We start from the raw sequence: 17,811 nt of genomic DNA, 5'->3' as shown, positions 1-17,811 counted from the left end.
GTGCTGATTGCATAATCCCTCCTATCACGTGATCAGCTACAACCTATAAACAAAGTGCTACCAGCAGAGGAATGTGACTAAGTACTCGGCCACTGTGCTTTTCCACAAGTGTTGCTTTCATTTGCTCCGAAAGGAAAACGAGTTATGGTTATCTTTTCAAATCAACATCCTACAAACAAAACACACAATTGTTTTAAGACATGTTGACCTGTTAATACACATTTTTTTAAAGGACTCAGTCAATTGTTCTGCAAGAGGACTTTCGAGTGCATTTTGCTGATAATACTCAAAAAAGTGTTGGTTAAATAATTTCTGTTGCGAGCTGGGGAATCTTGAACACATCATTTCATTGGTGATAGAGTATTATAAAGAGAGGGGGTCCTGCTTCTTCAACTGTTTCATACTTCTTCCACCACTTACTTATTACAGTCAGTCATCCTTAACACAAAGGCATAATATTTTCATTTGACAGTGTATTATGCTGAATAGATTTAGATAAGAGTTAGGTTAGTGTTTTCCATTTAAGAGATAAACAGAAAATGTTTTATTAAATAAGTTGAACAAAAGTTAATACAAAAAACAAACAGGCAAAACCATCAACTTGCACAAATAAGATAATAAAGGTCAAGGTTAAGCTACAGTACTGCCAAGTCAGATCTAAAGACCAAGATATTAATGAATTAATAAATCATTATCAATTGTGTTAAGGCCAGTCTTTAATAACCTCTGACACTAAACTGTACAGGATGACATAATTACTACTGGATCTCCATGGATGGAGACAAATTAAGAGATACATATTTGGATGTTTACAATGACTCAAGTAAACAAAAACTTGACATGATACAAACTAACAGGTAATCAAAGGTATACATTTAACAAAAAGCTTTCCTTTTAACATTTTTGTTAAAGTGTCTGCATAAAAATGTAAACATAGGCCATTTCTACATCTTCAACCAGGCGCAGTAGTAGCTGCAAACTTGAGGATGAATGACAGCAGAATGAGAGGTGACTGTTAGAACAGGAAATAGTTAAGTTAACAAAAATACCTTTAAAACAATAGAAAACAAACTCATAAAAAGTAAATTCAACAATGCACACTTTAAACATCTGAAAAATACTAGAAAAAAATATATTTTACTCAAGTGATACATGTAGAAAACCTTATAAATCTCTTCTCAGTAAAAGCTGTTGCAGCACCGCAATCAATAATTGGCCATTTGAACGCTACTGATGTTGTATTGGCATTTTCCACTTATAAACACTGAAAGGTACCTTTACTCATGATTTACGTCTAGCTTGTGCTCAAACCAAACAACTTGGTAAACACATATTACAGTAAGGTTGATGAATGGCACAAAAAACATGATGTTATGAGGATAATTCGCCACCAGTTTAGGGCTGCACGATTTTGGGAAATAATCTAATTGCGATTTTCTTTAAAAAAAAAAAAAAAAATATCGCAGGCTTTGCAATTTGATAATTGCATCATTTGAAATCGCGATTTCGATTTAAAATCGATTAACCGTTCAGCCCTACACCAGTTGGCTTCAAAGGATGTAAAAACATTATGTCATTAAAGTGTTTGTGACATACTCGTACACATAAACATTCCTAATGCTGCAGGAGTGGTTTCAAAACTCTCTTTGGACCTTTTGATATATTTTCATTAAAATCTCACAACTGTCACACTTGTTGCATTGCACTCCAAATGGCCAAAATACCAAATCTACATTATGTTGCATAAACTCAAGCTACTTTTACTCTGTATTTGGTATAAAATAATAAATGTTTGGTGCAAAGTGCCATTTTCAAAATGTTCTTAAGTTTCCCTTAACACACACCGCCTGTGGCTAGAAACCAACTCAGCAAAAAGGGCCAAACAGCACCCTAGACCAACTTCTACTCAGTATGGGTATGAAACGTAATCCCTCTTTGTGATTGATCACTTGGCATACTTCACTACATCGTATGCTTCTTTAAAGTCTGCTTGATCATGCAGCTTTTTTCTTCTTCTTCCTCCTTCCCTTGCCATAGCCTCGACCGAACCAGCCGCCCTGCACAGCTGTGGCTTCTTCTGCCTGCTCTCCAGAGTCAGGTACGCAGTCCTCCTGCACATCAAGACGAGCGATGACCTCACGAGTATGGCTGTCCACCTCTTCCTGCCGCAGAGGTACAGCTAGACTGAAGACGGGGTCCTTCGCCCTGATGAGAAAAACCAAGTTTGGGTTAAAAAGTTGGACTTATCTTTCTATTTCTGTGTATATAGTGGAAATATTCAAAAATGTAAGTATGGTAAAGCCTGAATAATGCATTTCAAATTAGTCAAACCCTTTGAAGATCCTTACCTGTCGTACCCTGGCACCTGGATGTTCAGTTCCTCCATCAGGAGCCTCATGACATCATCACACTTGCCATTCATTTTCAGTGCAGCCAGATCATCTTTTGGTGTCCACTGGGTCAAAAAGCAGAGCCACATAATCAGTATCAGAGAAGCCAGACGTTCATTTACATCCTTATGACCTGAAATGTAAAAACAAAATTGTACCTGGAGGTTGACAATGTATAGTTTTGGCCTTTTGCTTGCTGGTTTGTTCATGCACCACAGACAAGCGTATTTCTTCAGCACCTTGAAGAGCAAGAAACAGGGTGCCACAGAATGAAGGATGCTACAAGTGAATGCACTTCCATGATGTTAATAATAACCTGATTAAAACAAGACTAAGAAATAGCAACGAAACAACCTTTTCAGATCACCAAATGCAAACTTGTTTATTGAACCTTACCTTTAGACTGGTGCCTAAGCAGAGGATAACATCGGCCGTCTCTGCAGCCTCTGCCGCTCCCTTCCAGTTGAGAGGCTGCTCCAGGGTTCCTCGCTCCCCAAAATGCACAATGGTGTCCCTGAGTTCACTTCCACAGTGGCTGCACCAGCGGCCTGTCATGTGGCGGTGCAGGGATGTTCGCTCCGTCACGTCAAATAAACGCACATACTCCTTGACCGGGCTACAGGATGTACACACCTAGGTCCAACAGAGGATCAGAAATGGATTCATAATGATAATAATAATAATAATAATTCATTACATTTTTATTAAAGCGCTTTTCAAGGCACTCAAAGCGCTTTACAATTACACATATTAGACATGTAACAGTTATTACTGTGGACAATACCCACAGGAGCAAATTAGGGTGAAGTGTCTTGCTCAAGGACACAACGGCCTGGCGCAGTGGCGGGTTTCGAACTGGTTTTCCTCAACGCCCCTTGATCTGATGATCAACACTCTAGCCCACTGCGCCAAAACCGCCCCATTAGACTTTATAAGACTTGGTCTTTTTAAGTTGTTAGCTTTTGGAGGCAGCGCTGCAAATTATGTTAAAAAAAAATTCTGGACCATATCTTTTCAGGCGGTGGGAATGTTGCATTTAGAACTGATTAGAAAGAATAATAAGAGGCTGTGTGTGTGAGTCAGAGACTAAAAAAAGAAATACTCACAATGAGTGGGTCTCACCTCAATAAACATGTTTCCATGAAGCTCAGACAGGGCATGTCTGGGTAGCCCGCTACGCAAGTGAAGCCCGTCACAGTTCTGAGAAACAACATGCTGTAACTAAAGAAAACACAGTGTAAATACCAAGCATGCATAACAAAATGATTTGTGAAATAAGTTGTTTATCTGAGTCTAACATACCAGCTTTTCCTTATGTAGCATCCTAACGCACATGTGTGTGAGGGTCGGCTCAGCTTTACTCAGGTCAGACGAACTGTAAGAGAAACAAAAAACAATAAAATCAGTCCAATTCACCTCAAAGGAAAACACAGCTAACAGCATATACACTGATATGCTACATATCTCACCTGATTGACCGTCCTTTCTGCAGCAGTGTCCACACTCCATTAGGCCCCCTGTAGTCTGGGATAGAAGCTGCCTGAAAGAAAATACATTGTCAGTGCCGGATAAGTTTCAAAAGGGTTAAGTCAACTAAAAGATGCTGAGATTAGCATACAGTACTGATGCCGGCTCCAGTGTATACCACCAGGTGCTTTGCTTGCTTCACTGCCGCAGCGAGCTGTCTCACTTTACTCCTCAGCTCATCAGCCTCATCAAACACCTGCACGTAGTACAGTAAAACAAGATCTTTTAGGATAACAACCACAAACATCTGTTAAATCAAGCATTTTTTCGTGCAAACTCGCTCAGATATTTGGATAAGGACGTGTGCCCTTTATTGTCTTTGCTCATACCAAACCCAAATACATATGGAATCAAAAATGACATTATTTATTTGCAAGATGCAACTTCCCAAGACTCCTAGACCCCTGTTAGTCCTAAAACAGGATTGATATGCATTGAAAAGGTGGGCCCTGTATATCATTTTCCTTAAATACCATGCATTCGAGGGAACCCTTTGTTATCCTTTATCCAGTTTATTATTGTGTAAATAAATGGGTTCGTTAATAATTTTGGTTTTGTGGGGAAAACCTGGGGACCCACAGTTTTCTTTTGTTATTAACTAGACCTGGGAAACCCATTTTGTCAAGGTAAACCAGTCTTGGTTCCTTCACTGATTATAACCCATTAGCTACAGGTAACATATCACCTAGCCAGTTAGCTTGAAAGATAACACTTGCTGGGCCTGGCAGTCTCACCTCCTCCTGCTTCCTCTTCAGCCCATTTCTGCGGACTTGTCTCTTGCAGAGCTCCTCTACAGTTCCTCTGTGTAGCAGTAACACAGCAGCCTCCTCCTCGGACCGCTCACTCTCAGGTTTCTTCAGGGCTTTTCCCACCTTCAGGCAACAGAAAGACAGAGAAACCTGGTCAGACTCACACCAACTGTATGCACAGAGATAATAAACGCTGCTTTAGCCATCTAGTTCGATACAGCCTGCTACAGGAAAAGGCTCTAAATGTTTCTTACCAGTCTGAAAATCTTCCTTTCGGTTTCTCTCTGAAGTATTTTTGCCTTTTGCAAAGCCTTCCTCTCGACCCGCGAGGGAACACCGGTGTCTGCCTCCTCTTCCATCCCGTTTTAAATCAGCTGAGCGGTGGCTATCTATTCAAAACACAGCGCACAGCGACCACATACCAGCGGGCCGGATGTTGTCCGTTTAGAGGGGAGCAAACTGCCAGCAGCGCCCTCTGCTGCCCGGGGGCTGTATTGGGGGTAAAACCCATGGTAAAGCCTTTTACAGTCTATGGCCCAAGCACTATTTTTGAAAAGCAAAAATTCCACATTTGTTCTAAGTGTTTTTAAGTCTTAAAATATGGTACAGGGTATTATTTGGGCAGTAATCTTACAGAATACATAACATTTTGTAAATCAAATTAAACACCCCATTTAGTCCACAATCAGGACTTTTGTTGTTGAGGGCGGGGTGAGTCTTTCTTACACTACATAAAGTATGTGTGCATCATTTTGATATTTAACTTGTGGTGAGTTCGTAGATACTAAGTGCTTGATTGTGCTCCATTTCTGTGATATAGCAATGTTCTTATTTTATTTCATTTAATCGTTTATTTGAACCGGGACAATGCACATTGATGAACACTTTAAACAAAATAATGCTTTCAAATGTAAATGAGCCGAATTTTTGCTTTGAGCTAATTTCCATCCGTAGTCCCGTCACATACAACATTTATGAACATGACAGTTATATACATGGCAAAAATAAATACATGATATGCAGAAAGAGCATTAGCAGCATACAAGCATTTACCACATGGCAGAACAATGTAGCAGCTACGATATATAAAGTGCAAGATAAGATAAAAGAGCTACATAAAGTGAAGAGATACCCCTGTGTTAAAGCGCATTTAGCGGTGATTGCACGTCTGTTTGTTTCTCAACCATTCTTTGAGTTGTCCTTTAAAACTATTGAGAGTGGGACAATCCCGTATCTCAGTTGGGAGGCTATTCCAGAAAGAGCTGCCTTTAATGGAGAGGACATTTTGTCCAAAAGTGGTCTGTCTGCGGTGGACTTCACAGTCTACTCTGGTTTCTGACCTAGTGCAGTGTCCAGTGTGTCTTTTGTGGATGAATTCCCCTAGGGGAGGGGGGGCCAGTCCATGTAAACATTTATAAATAAAACACATACTTTTAAAAGACTTAAAATTGTCAAAGCTCAAGACATTGTGTTTTTCAAGGATGGTACAATGGTGGTATGAATTTGGCTTTCTGTCACACCTTGATAGCTCTCTTGTACAGCTGTTCTATGGGTTTCAGGTTTGTGGCACAAGCAAACGACCAGTTTGTAAAACAGTATTCAATGTGGGATAGAATCATACAGTGGAGGTATGACTTTGCAGCATTGACAGTTTATACTACAGTATATTTGGTATTTGGGGACATGTTATATATAAAAAGTACCATGTTACCAAAGAAGTAGTAAGAGGAGAAAAACTCACTGAACATTTATTTAGATTGGTGCTTATGCAAGCCTTTAGAATAAACACAAACTTCAGAGCAACTTTTTAGTGGTAAGAAACATTTATTACTAAACAATTAAAAATAAATAACATATAAAACAGGTCCAACAGGTCTCTAAGGATACAAAAGGATGATGCAAAGGTTTACAAAGGTATTTTGGCAGACGTAATCCCAATAAACTAGGGAAAATATTTAAGGCAACACATGGGAGTAATACACTATTCAAGTAGTAACAGTAGAAAGCAGTAACACCAAGCTCTGGAGCTGCATATTAGCATTGTGAGCACACTGTCCGATAAAAAAAATGTTCACATCACACAAAGAGGGTTTGATATGGGGAGATTGTCTGTTTTTGGTAAACTAGGCACAAACATTTGAGGGGAATAAATAATTCAATGTTCAAATCCACCCTTCAAAGCAGAGAACCATTGGACAACTGGAAAAGCACTGCAAACACAGCTGAGTTATAACCTGATTAAAAGCTCCTTTTTCATACGAGACATTTTGATGTGTAATGAATAACTTTAGTCTTGGCTGCATTCCAGTTAGGAGCTTTAGTTCCTGAATCCTGGTGTCGTGTTTGCTCGCTCAGGGCTATTGCATTCTTCTTTTCTACTTATAGCCAATTAGTGATCCTTCCTATTTATTTGTGAAGCTTTAGAAGCAGTAGCAGGTCAGATCCTCCAGTAATTCACAAAGAAGTCTAAAAACAAACTGTAATTTGTGTTGCATATACTGAATATATTGTTGCTGCGGCCCCCAGGTTTGAAACCACTGGCTTACAGAAATATCTATCTGTTAAAGTTATTCATTACACCTGCAATCTTCCTGCTAGGACATTACATAATGTCTGCAGCAATTCATAAACAGCATCTTTCTGGTCAGCGCTTTTCTGCTTAAGGTTGGGAAGTGTTTTCTTTTTGCCAACTCAACACTTGTCCCACTTACTTATCTGCAGCTTTAGTACACTTATATTGGAGAGAAGAACTGGAAGCAGACCTGATGAAGAGTTTGTGTTACTGACAGAGCAGCTGATGTTTAACCCAAACTGAAGGCTGTCAGCACTGTATTATACCCTGGTTTTGAAGTGGATGAAATTTCACATCACAGATAAGAAAAAGCAATAATATATTCGTCAGCAACAGGCATCGCTTTGTGTTGAATTTGGATTCCTCTCAAATTGTTAGATTTACAATATTTATGTAATCGCTAGAGGCCTTATTAGGAGTCCACACTGGGGCCAATTAAGCGGTTTCACCGGGGTCTGGAGGAGCGAGTGCTCTTGGGGACCCTCTGAGGGTTGGCTCTGAACTGTCCTCGCCTGGTCTCCGGCGGCTGCTCAGCAGAGAGCCCACTACAGTGTCCACTCATCGTCACCACTCCCTTGTGCCTTTCTGCTGCCTTTTTCTGGATCCTGCAGGAAAAAGAGATGCCTCTGCTTGTTAAAAAAAAGCCTGTAGTGCAAAAAATGCAATTAATTAAAATGTTTAAGCTGAGAAGTGCTGGCTGCAACATTACTGGGAACTTTGAAACTTGAGTGATTGCATAAAAAAATCAACTAAAGTCTAGATTTTGAATGCTTTCAGTAGGTGGACTTGTTTTAATCAGATGCAGCAACTAATGTTCAGAGATGCCTGATGCACAACGATTCCTTTATCCTGTGTGACTGTATTATAAATAACTGTCTGTACATGTGTCCTTATAAATGTACGCACACACAAACAAATGTGAGATAAACAGAGATCTAAAGAAAACAGAAACTCACATCATTCCTCTCTTCCTCTCCAGTGATTTCTGTGTGGCAACGGAGAGAGAACTCCTTCCTCTGGGATGGCCACTCTATACAACACACACACACACACACACACACACACACACACACAACACACACACACACAACACACACCCACACACACACACACACACACACACACACACACACACACACACACACACACACACACACACACACACACACACACACACACACACACACACACACACACACACACACACCACCACACCACACACACACACACACCACACACACCACACACACGAGTCTCCTCACCACTCAGTAGGAATGTTACAATACTCAAATGTGTGAATAGAAAAGAGTAGATTGAATATTTTAGACTTCTTTGCCTACTACTTACATGCACAACAAACCTATATAAGACACTACAGGAACGGGATAACCCAAAAAGTATAATAGTGCCTCTTTAGGTTTTGACAATGACAATCTACTACGCTAGTGTCTTTCTTTGGCATTGCTTGTAATTGCTTCAGCTATCTGTATTGAGAAACCAACACACACATATCCAATGTGTGTGATTTGTTCAGCTCACACATTGAGAAAGTGTTACCTGCCGCCTAAGCTCCCTCTCTCTGGCCAGCTCTCTGTCCCAGCCAATCAGCTGCATCCTCTCCCCGGCTGACAGGCTGAAGAATATGTCATGGACCTCGTAACGTGCGGCGCGCAGCTGGAGGGGGAAACAATTACAGAGCAGACGGCGGCCTGAATGAATGCGTGTCATCATGGTATCTGTTGTGGTAAACTGCTAATGGGGGGAAGAACAGCTCAGTTGGCAGTGTAGCAGAGAAGAGGACGAAAGGTTAACAGATGTTTACAACACGTGTGAGCTTTGATACCTGCAGAGTGACTCTCTCCTGCAATAAAACGTCCTGTCTGCTGCTCGGGCTCGGCTGCTGGAGGGCCTGCAGGAACTGGTGTGTGTCCTGGATGAACACACACACACACACACACACACACACACACACACACACACACACACACACACACACACACACACACACACACACACACACACACACACACACACACACACACACACACACACACACACACACACACACACACACACACACCACACACACACACACACACACACACACACACACACACACACACACACACACACACACACACACACACACACACACACACACACACACACACACAGTATTTAGATCACTTAAGGAAAAGATCAATACTCCACTTCATGTCACAGTTCTATATTCAAATTCCACCTTAAAGTGGACCTCTCATGCTATATTTGAATAATATAGTGTAGGACCATACCTATATAAGGCATATTTATACTTTTTTTTTTTCAAAATACCAAACAGATCATGCATTTTAGCCATGCCTCATTTTGCTCAATTTGACATTTTTTAGCTCTGTTTTTGCAAGGGCAGATTCAGTGAGAACAGCACCATCTTGTGTTTTCTGACACTTGGTGAGTTCCCTGGAACACCGGGGACACACATTCATGTATAAAAGACGTACAAAAGTGCATTTTGCATGATAGGTCCCCTTTAAGTATGAATCAGAAAATATACTTATTAAAATATAACAAAATATACTGAGCAGTAATGTTCCATGTCAGTGTTTTACTTTTATATATGATGTTTTTCAACAAGTAATTTACTGCTGCAGTAATGAGTATATTTCATTTTACAGCTCTACATTTTGAAGGCTGTGCCAAATTACAACTCCTTTATATAGTGTTGGTTTAATCTACAGCAATGCATCTTATTCTATCATCATCATAGGGTTGTTTCTCTGTCCTTCATAACCATGTATCAATAAAAGGTAAACATGTTACATTGTTTCAGAAGAACAGCTGTGATGATGCATTTCCCAGCGAATCCAGGAGGCTTTTTAAATAGTTTATTTAGCTAGGAAAACCTTTTAAAAACACATAAGAGCAATACTTTCAGTTTATCACAAACATTCAACATTTGGAAGTGCAAGTAAAGCTGTAAGATAAAAGTATGAGAGTAGAACGTACACTTCTGAGATACAATGTAGTTGTAGTATAAAAGGGAACTAAACAAGTTTCATTCTATGAGACAGACGTGTCTCTACTCACCCTGACGGTGCGCCCCAGCTGCGCCACCCTCTCCGTCCTCAGCATCCTGCGAGTTAGGAAACCTTTCACAGCGGCTGCCAGCAGGGGGCGGCAGCGCTCCGACAGCAGGCTGCAGCAGGGCTGAGGAAGAGGAGAGAACTGAGTGATGAGGGGGGTGAATAATGAGGACCAGAGGGGACGAGAGAGGAGAATGCTAATTCCATCAATGACAACCAATTAATTTCCCGCGCAGATTCTCAAGGTCTTTTGCTTGGCATCTGTTTAGCGCATCAACGTAAGTGGACTCGCAGCTCATGATTGTAATAGGGAATAATAAGCTGGATAATAAGCAGAATAATAATGTGCCACTCACTTGTTGATTCTGAAGATGTTTGTTGAACAACTATAGTGAAACTTGAATACACATGAGAGCGGTAACAGATGAGAGGGGATAGTGATAAGGATTAAGACATCCAGGGGGGACTATTTGTTTCCACTGAGCGAGTCGGCTAACTGGTGATGAATAAAAAATATTGTGGGTAGAAGGATAAGCGGGAGCAAGCTCTTCGCTTCACTGACAGTCAACAAATGTGGTGGTGTTACCTGAGAGAGGAGAGAAAAGGTCGCCGTGTCCCCGGGACGTGAGCTTGACATGGAGCAAGGGAAGGACACGCTCTGGAGGAGACGGTAGCGCTCTGCCAACGCCTGAGAGACAGACACAGAGACATGAGTGTGTGTGTGTGCAGACACGCACGCAAGGTTGGGAAATATTGAATTGGAAAGGACAGCAAATGAGGCAGGAGGAAGAAATTAATTGAGGGTGGAGAGAAAGAGACAGAAGGGGGGAGATGGGGCACAGAGGCAAGAGGGATGAGATGAGAGAGGGGGCAGGGGAGGAGGAGGAGGAGAGGGATGAAGAGGATGATGAGACAGGAGAGATGGAGGAAATTAATAAAGCCAGAGAGTAAAAACGACGTTGAAGGAGGTTTGAGACAAAACAAAGAGGGTAGCGAGGAAAGTGGGAAAAAAAAAAAAAGAAGAGAAGGGGAAGGGACCATTAGTGGAGGCACTCGACGGGACGATCTGGCACTTACACAAAGACGCTCATGAATTAAACAAATGATCCTTTCCCTTTCTGTGTCAATTCCCTCGATCCCCTCCTCCCTCCCAGTCAAGCCAGCTCGCTCTCTCATCCCATCACAAATGATGGAAGGAAAGAGGGGAGGCAAAATAATATGTATTTTTTTTTTCATTAAACAGCTTATGTTAATTATATTGTTGTTAAGGAGACATACATTAAACAAGAGACTGTGATTAATAGGGCAAGGACACTGGGCCAAGAACAAATACAGACACAAGCTGAAGAAACAAGAACTGGCAGCCAGAGAACAGCAGGCGTCCTTGAAGTACTTGCATGTGCGCACACACACTCACACACGTAGAGAAACTGGCGACTATGCCAGCTTGCCTCTTAGGGATGTAATGAAACATTTATGGTAGAATCCCTGTGTGTTTTTTTTACTGGGGAGAGTCTGAAGGTCTCTTGTAATGAGCAGATGTCTGTAGTCTGCCCACGACCCCGCTCTGCTGCACAAGCACCCTCTAACAGGTAGGGCGACCGTACATGTGTGTGTGTGTGTGTGTGTGTGTGTGTGTGTGTGTGTGTGTGTGTGTGTGTGCCCACATGTGGACCGGTGCCAGAGCCTTTCAAAGGGCTGCTTCTAGTTTCAAAAGAACATTTAGGGTCAATGTTATATCACAGCTTAGTGAATTGGTTAGATACTCTCAGAGCCTATTCTCCTTTGATAGGTGACTTTGGGTGGAGTCGGAAACCATTCAAGTGAATTATAGCTGCCTTTACGGGAATTACGTAGCGCTGTATCTGTACAGCAATAGGTGATGCAATGGAGTGCAAGAAGCGGGCCAATGGGATGGGGGAAATATCAATATGACTGTTTGAGTTATAATAAAGGTGTTGTTTTTTCCTGTATGTTCCCTTTGAGGCTCACTAGAGGGGACACACTTGCAGGACAAGTAGAGAGACATTTTAAAAGGACACAGCTTGAAATGTTCTATATTTGAGAATTGTGTCAATTAATACCATGGGGGTCCCCTTTAGTTTAGGGATTATGACGCCAACGTTTTAATCCCTGAAAACGCAACGTTTTCAATTCAACTTCAGCTGGGGACCTTTGTTGCTTCTCTTCTTATTTTTCATTTCCTGTCATCTCTCCCTGCACAGCCTTCACCGCTATAAACTTGGTTATTACATTCCTCTAACGGCTGAGCACCTTCAATTTAGCAAACGGAAGCAAATTGTGTTTTTGTTGGGGGACTTTACAATGAATGATGTCGCACATTCATTTATGGACATCACATTGCTCAGCATGTATGAACAGCAGTCCCCTAATTCTATCAATGGTTCATCTCTGACCTGCATCAGTTCTTCCTGCTGTCTGCGGTGCTCCTGCTGCAGCGCTCGGACCTGAGCAGTGTGGGCCTGTTTCAGCTGCTCCTGCTCCGCTTCCTGACCGCCACGGCCTTCGAATGAGCGCACTGCAGCTGGAGGCAGCACATCTGTAATATGTGGGTCACATAATGTGTAAATAAATGTTGACAAAGCCAAAAGTTGAGTGACAGGAGTATGCTGGGTTCTGATCTGATTCTATTTATATTCATTAATCTATGTTTTTGTGACATATTTAAAAAAATGGTCCTATACAAGAGGGCTGTACTGTATACTTTACCTGAAGAACTTCTACAACAAAGAACACAACAATTGACTCATTATATAATGTGGATTAAAACAATATTAACTTAAAAAATTCCACAGCTTGAGACATTCATTCGGAAATATTATCGCCAACTATTTTGATAATCGAATAATGTTTCAAGTAATTTTTCGGTTTTTAGTGATGAAGATTATTCCGCTTTCCTCCATTTAGTGTCATATTTAAAATAAATCTCTGGGTTTTGGACTGACAGAAAAGCACCTTGGACTTCGATAAACTGGGATGGACCTTTTTTCTTACATTTAATAGACCAAAAAAAAAAAGATGAATTGCTAAATGGCTAAAAATGAAATGAATATAAGTTGTAGCCTTAATGCTGTTCTTATTATTATGTCTCGTTATGGAGTCTTGTATGTAACACTGTTTTATTTTTCCTATACACCTTAATCCCAACACATGCAATAACAGCCCACCAGTCTCACCTCGGGGACTGCTGATGTTCGGTCTGATCACAGAGCCGTCCACCCTGCTGGCCTTTGCACTCCTCTCCCTTGTCTCTTCTGTCATTTGCATGAGCAGCCTCCGTTTGACCTTGGATCCTCCGTCCTGACCTTCACCTCCACTCTCTGGGGTCAGACTTTTCTCCTGAAAGAGATGACTTTTGTCGGACCCTGACGATTCGTGGAGCCACAAGCAAGACGGTGCGTCTACGTCATACGACTGGTTGAGAGAGGGTGAGCGGGAATCGTAACCTTCTGCAGTCGCCTCGTTCTTTCTCTCCGCCGGTAGGTTACTGGAATCCGAAAGCACGGAGACGTTACGTGAAGACGTCGTTGCGGACGGAACATTTCTGAAGACGTCGGGGATGCGCATCCGCTGCGTTACAGAGAGGATGCATTTAGCTGTGGGCTTTCTGTTGCCACCGTGCTGTCCATGACTGTTTTTAAGTGCTTCTTGACATGTTTCTTTGTCCTTTCTTCTCTCTGTAGCTAAGGTTTTGGATAGCCTGAGTTCGCTAACATTAACAGCTTCTTTTGCCAGAACATCATTAGTGTCACTGATGCATGGCTCAGATCCAGTATCTTCAATCACGTGATTTAAATTGTCTAATGATAGCGGTTGTTCTCCGAGTCTTTGGTCTTGCTCCACCTCTTCGTCATGCCTTAGTTTGTTAAAACTGAACTCGTTTCGCGTGTTGCTGTCAGTTAGGCCAGGGCTTTCCAAGTTTTCTGACAGTGTGGACGCCAGATCTGAGATCAGTACTTTCAGGCTGGACAGGTCGTACTCGAGCTGATCTATGTGCTGTGAGCTCTTGGCTGAAACGTTTGTGACACGACCTTCATCCGTGATGTTCACAGTGAATGGAACTAATGTGGGACTGTTTTTAGCTCCCAGGTCTTGAACCTTGTGGCTTTCATTCAAACCAGAATTGACTAAAACGTTCCTCTCTGAGGTCTCCGCCCCATTGAGAGCTTCTCCATCTTGGATAATGCTTTTGCTTTTAACAGGACTCATACAGAAATTAGGGGCTGGAATAGTGTTATATTTCCCCAACCCATTATAAAAAGCTTTGGGACAGGTTGTCAAGTAACTGACTTCCTGATTGGGCGAGGTTTCTGTCGACGTGGGCTGTTGCTGGGGGGCGGGACTGATTTGGTTAGGCTCTGCTATGACATCTTGTGAAATATTCAGCTTGTTGTTTTTGATTTCCGTTTCCTTCGCAACACTTATAATTTCATTAGTATGTCCATCTCCTTTTAAATGTGTGCTTTCTAAATTAAAGCTTGGCTTTTCCCCAAAAAACTCACTCTCAAACGCTGTATCATTTCCCCAGGATTTCTGTGCTGGCGTGTCCGCAGACGAGATAACAGTGCCTCTCCTCTCCTTCATTTTCTTCCCCTCATCGGTCACAGTCCCCTTATAAGGAAATTCGTCATTCTCCTTATCAGAGAGGCTCTGCTCCTCCACCCTTGCTTTCGTCTGTTCTTGGGTCCTCTCCTGCATTTTAGTGTTTTTGGCTTGGTTCCTAAGCATTCGCTGGCTCCGCCGGTACTCCTGAGATTTCTTCAGCAAGGCCTGGAGGCTCATGCGATAAGGCTCCTCAGTTGGATTTGCTTCGTCTCCATGGTGTCCTGCTTGTTCGGATTTGATGCCGTTGTGCTGAATGTCTAGCTCTGTCTGTGGATTGAGATGAGCGCTTAATATCTGTGATAACTCCAGATTGTCTGAAATGCCACTGTTTTCTGATGAAGAGACTGTGCCCTCAATTCTGTCCAAACACTGATCATTGTCAAGTCCAATAGCTGAAGAAAATGAAAAGTTATCCCCACTCTCTGTGCTGTCTTGATGACTGCTTTTAGATGTCCCATCTTGTAAATGGTCACATATGATTGAATCCTCCTGGAGCGAGGTGCAACTCATGTCTTTCATTAATGTAAAATTACTACAAATTGCTGATTCTAGTCCACTCCTCTCTAATTCCTCTCCATCGATGGGAGGGTGGCTGATAATATCTGGCATCTTGGTGATTGTGTTTGAGGTGTTTTGGAGGAAAAGGCCACCCATGTTATTACGATAAGCTCCCTCGGATGAGCCAAAGCTCTCTCTCTCGTCATCAATCTTTTCAGAGACATTGGAGCTGTTCTCCAGATTCTCAAAGGTCACATAACCGGACGACGCTGACTGTTGGCCTGGCTGTGAAACCTGTTGGCTGTTATGTTGCTTAATAAGGCATTCTTTCTGGTAACTTTCCTGAGTTGTCACATCAGAGGCAAAATAGGCACTATATGTAGTTGATGTCAATGGAGGAAAATAAACACCATCCTTGTCTTTCTCTCCAGACAGCAGTGAGGGTGAAAGGCTTTCCTTTGTTCCTATGAATAAATTACTCTGCAACCCCGATCCAACGGTGGTGTTGCAGGAATGTGAAGATTTTTGTTTTATCTCCGACTCTTGAAGCAACTCCTGCAGTGTTGGTGTTTTCCTCAGCTGCAAAACATGGAAAGGAAAGTATGTTTAGACAAAACACAAATATAGGAAGTTTGCGGATGAGGATAGCTGAAAAGTAAGGACTTATATTACCTGAACACTGTGGAGGATAGTTTGCACGTAGGCCATTCTTAAATCATCTTTCATCTTCCTGTGGACAGTAGCTTTCTGCTCTGCATCTCTGTGTCGCTGCATCTCCTCTCTCTGCCCCCCTGAGAGCTGTTATCATCAGAAAGCAGACATGAGGCGTCATGCATTTCATTTCATTTCATTTCAAACCTTTATTTAACCAGATTGGTCCCATTGAGATCATATATCTCTTTTTCAAGGGAGACCTGCAGCATATAGGTTCCACATGAAACATAAAACAATAAAGGACATCATACATTATATTTACAGGATACATTTACATAGTTATAGACATTTACAAGTACCCATAGTATCAACGAGCATTTCATTTAATGCATGTGAAACAACACCTCATACAACTTGTTTGGTCTATAAAATAATAACAATGAAAACTGTCCATCACAAATTCCCAGTGCTTTGTATGAGGTGACAACTGAAAATAGCTTTTTTGTCCAATCAATATTTGAAAACCCAGATAAAGATATACCAACTTAACAATTATATAGAACATGGCAAAGCAGCAAACCTGACATCTGACAAGCTGGAACAACCTGCCCAATTTTCAGTAAATAGCAAAGGATATCAACCGTGTTTTAGTGCGTCTGTGCCATGTTAGCTGAGATTATAACCCCGAATCATGTGGATTTTAGCAGAAATAAAGCTAAACTCGTACCAGGGGAGGAAGGATGGGTCGTCCATAGAAGCGGATGAGAGAGGAGGCAGGTGGAGGTTTGTTGTCTTCCTCCTCACTCTTCCTCAGATGGGAGGAACAATGCTGAACAAACTGGTCGTAGTCCTCCATCAAATTGCATCAGTAAACGGTAGGTAGAAACAGTTAACTTACGCTAATACATTAATACTTTATAGTAGCTGCTGAGCTGTAACCCTAGCTAGCTAGCTTGCTGGCTAACGAGTTAGCTGCTGTTTGGTTAGCGTTCAATACCAAAATGCCGGTAGAGTAGTATTTCAGTAATATCTATTATAAATAGAGTGAAGAGAAGCTACAGAAGAGCAGCTCTACAGTGTTACATTTGACAAAAGAGAAACAAAATAAAGTCTAAGGAGCTACCAAACACAAACTCTCCATCAGGATGGATGTGTGTTTACATTTTTACCCGCCTCTCCTCGCGCAGCAACAAATTGACAGTTGGAAACCGCCGCGGCGCCATGGAAACCCGGAGTGGATTCACAGTGTGGACAGGGAGGGATACAGCACATTAATCAACGAATAAAGCAATTTACAACACAACACACAACTTTAATCAACAAAGACTCCTATTATATTAACTAAACAAATGAAATATTCGATGACAACAATACTGAAGCTAAGTTTGTATTGATAAAGACCAAAAAGCCACATCGCTCCGTGTTTTCACAGGACCCGGACCTGTTGGAGAAGAAGGGGCAAACATAACTCGGTACTGCCACCTACAGACACAAATGTGTGGCTTATAGCACTGAGATATAAAATATACAACACCAAATCATTTGTAGTTAAATTGTAGAGTTGTGGTCTATTGGCACCCCAACAATAGGATTTACAAATTACAAATCATAGGTTGAGTATAGATTCCATATTTTCTTTATCTTTTAAACCATTATTTGAACCACATTTTAAGTTGACACAGCAGAAATGTGTCGGTTTTATGTTTTATATT

The 17,811-nt window shown here is 41.6% G+C and overlaps 2 protein-coding genes across 2 annotated transcripts; both read right to left on the bottom strand.

Annotated features, from left to right (window-relative positions):
- Positions 1 to 502: 502 nt before the first annotated feature.
- Positions 503 to 5,088, bottom strand: sirt7 (sirtuin 7). Its single transcript, XM_034120276.1, has 10 exons — positions 4,921 to 5,088; positions 4,652 to 4,789; positions 4,009 to 4,113; positions 3,860 to 3,930; positions 3,693 to 3,765; positions 3,513 to 3,611; positions 2,787 to 3,023; positions 2,549 to 2,629; positions 2,349 to 2,455; positions 503 to 2,205 (listed from the first exon to the last, which is right to left on the bottom strand). The coding sequence occupies exons 1-10, from the start codon at positions 5,023 to 5,025 to the stop codon at positions 1,995 to 1,997; spliced, it is 1,227 nt and encodes a 408-aa protein (XP_033976167.1). The 5' UTR covers positions 5,026 to 5,088; the 3' UTR covers positions 503 to 1,994.
- Positions 5,089 to 6,736: 1,648 nt separating this feature from the next.
- On the bottom strand, positions 6,737 to 17,292 carry si:ch73-100l22.3 (centriolar coiled-coil protein of 110 kDa). The gene is made up of 10 exons (XM_034120707.1): positions 16,827 to 17,292; positions 16,118 to 16,243; positions 13,519 to 16,024; positions 12,739 to 12,881; positions 10,908 to 11,009; positions 10,326 to 10,445; positions 9,082 to 9,168; positions 8,796 to 8,912; positions 8,195 to 8,268; positions 6,737 to 7,843 (listed from the first exon to the last, which is right to left on the bottom strand). The coding sequence occupies exons 1-10, from the start codon at positions 16,953 to 16,955 to the stop codon at positions 7,684 to 7,686; spliced, it is 3,564 nt and encodes a 1,187-aa protein (XP_033976598.1). The 5' UTR covers positions 16,956 to 17,292; the 3' UTR covers positions 6,737 to 7,683.
- Between the last annotated feature and the right edge of the window lie 519 nt (positions 17,293 to 17,811).

The sequence above is a fragment of the Trematomus bernacchii genome, unplaced genomic scaffold (genome assembly GCF_902827165.1).
Source record: "Trematomus bernacchii unplaced genomic scaffold, fTreBer1.1, whole genome shotgun sequence".
NCBI classification, from domain to species: domain Eukaryota; kingdom Metazoa; phylum Chordata; class Actinopteri; order Perciformes; family Nototheniidae; genus Trematomus; species Trematomus bernacchii.
This window is presented reverse-complemented; position numbering and strand designations above follow the sequence as displayed.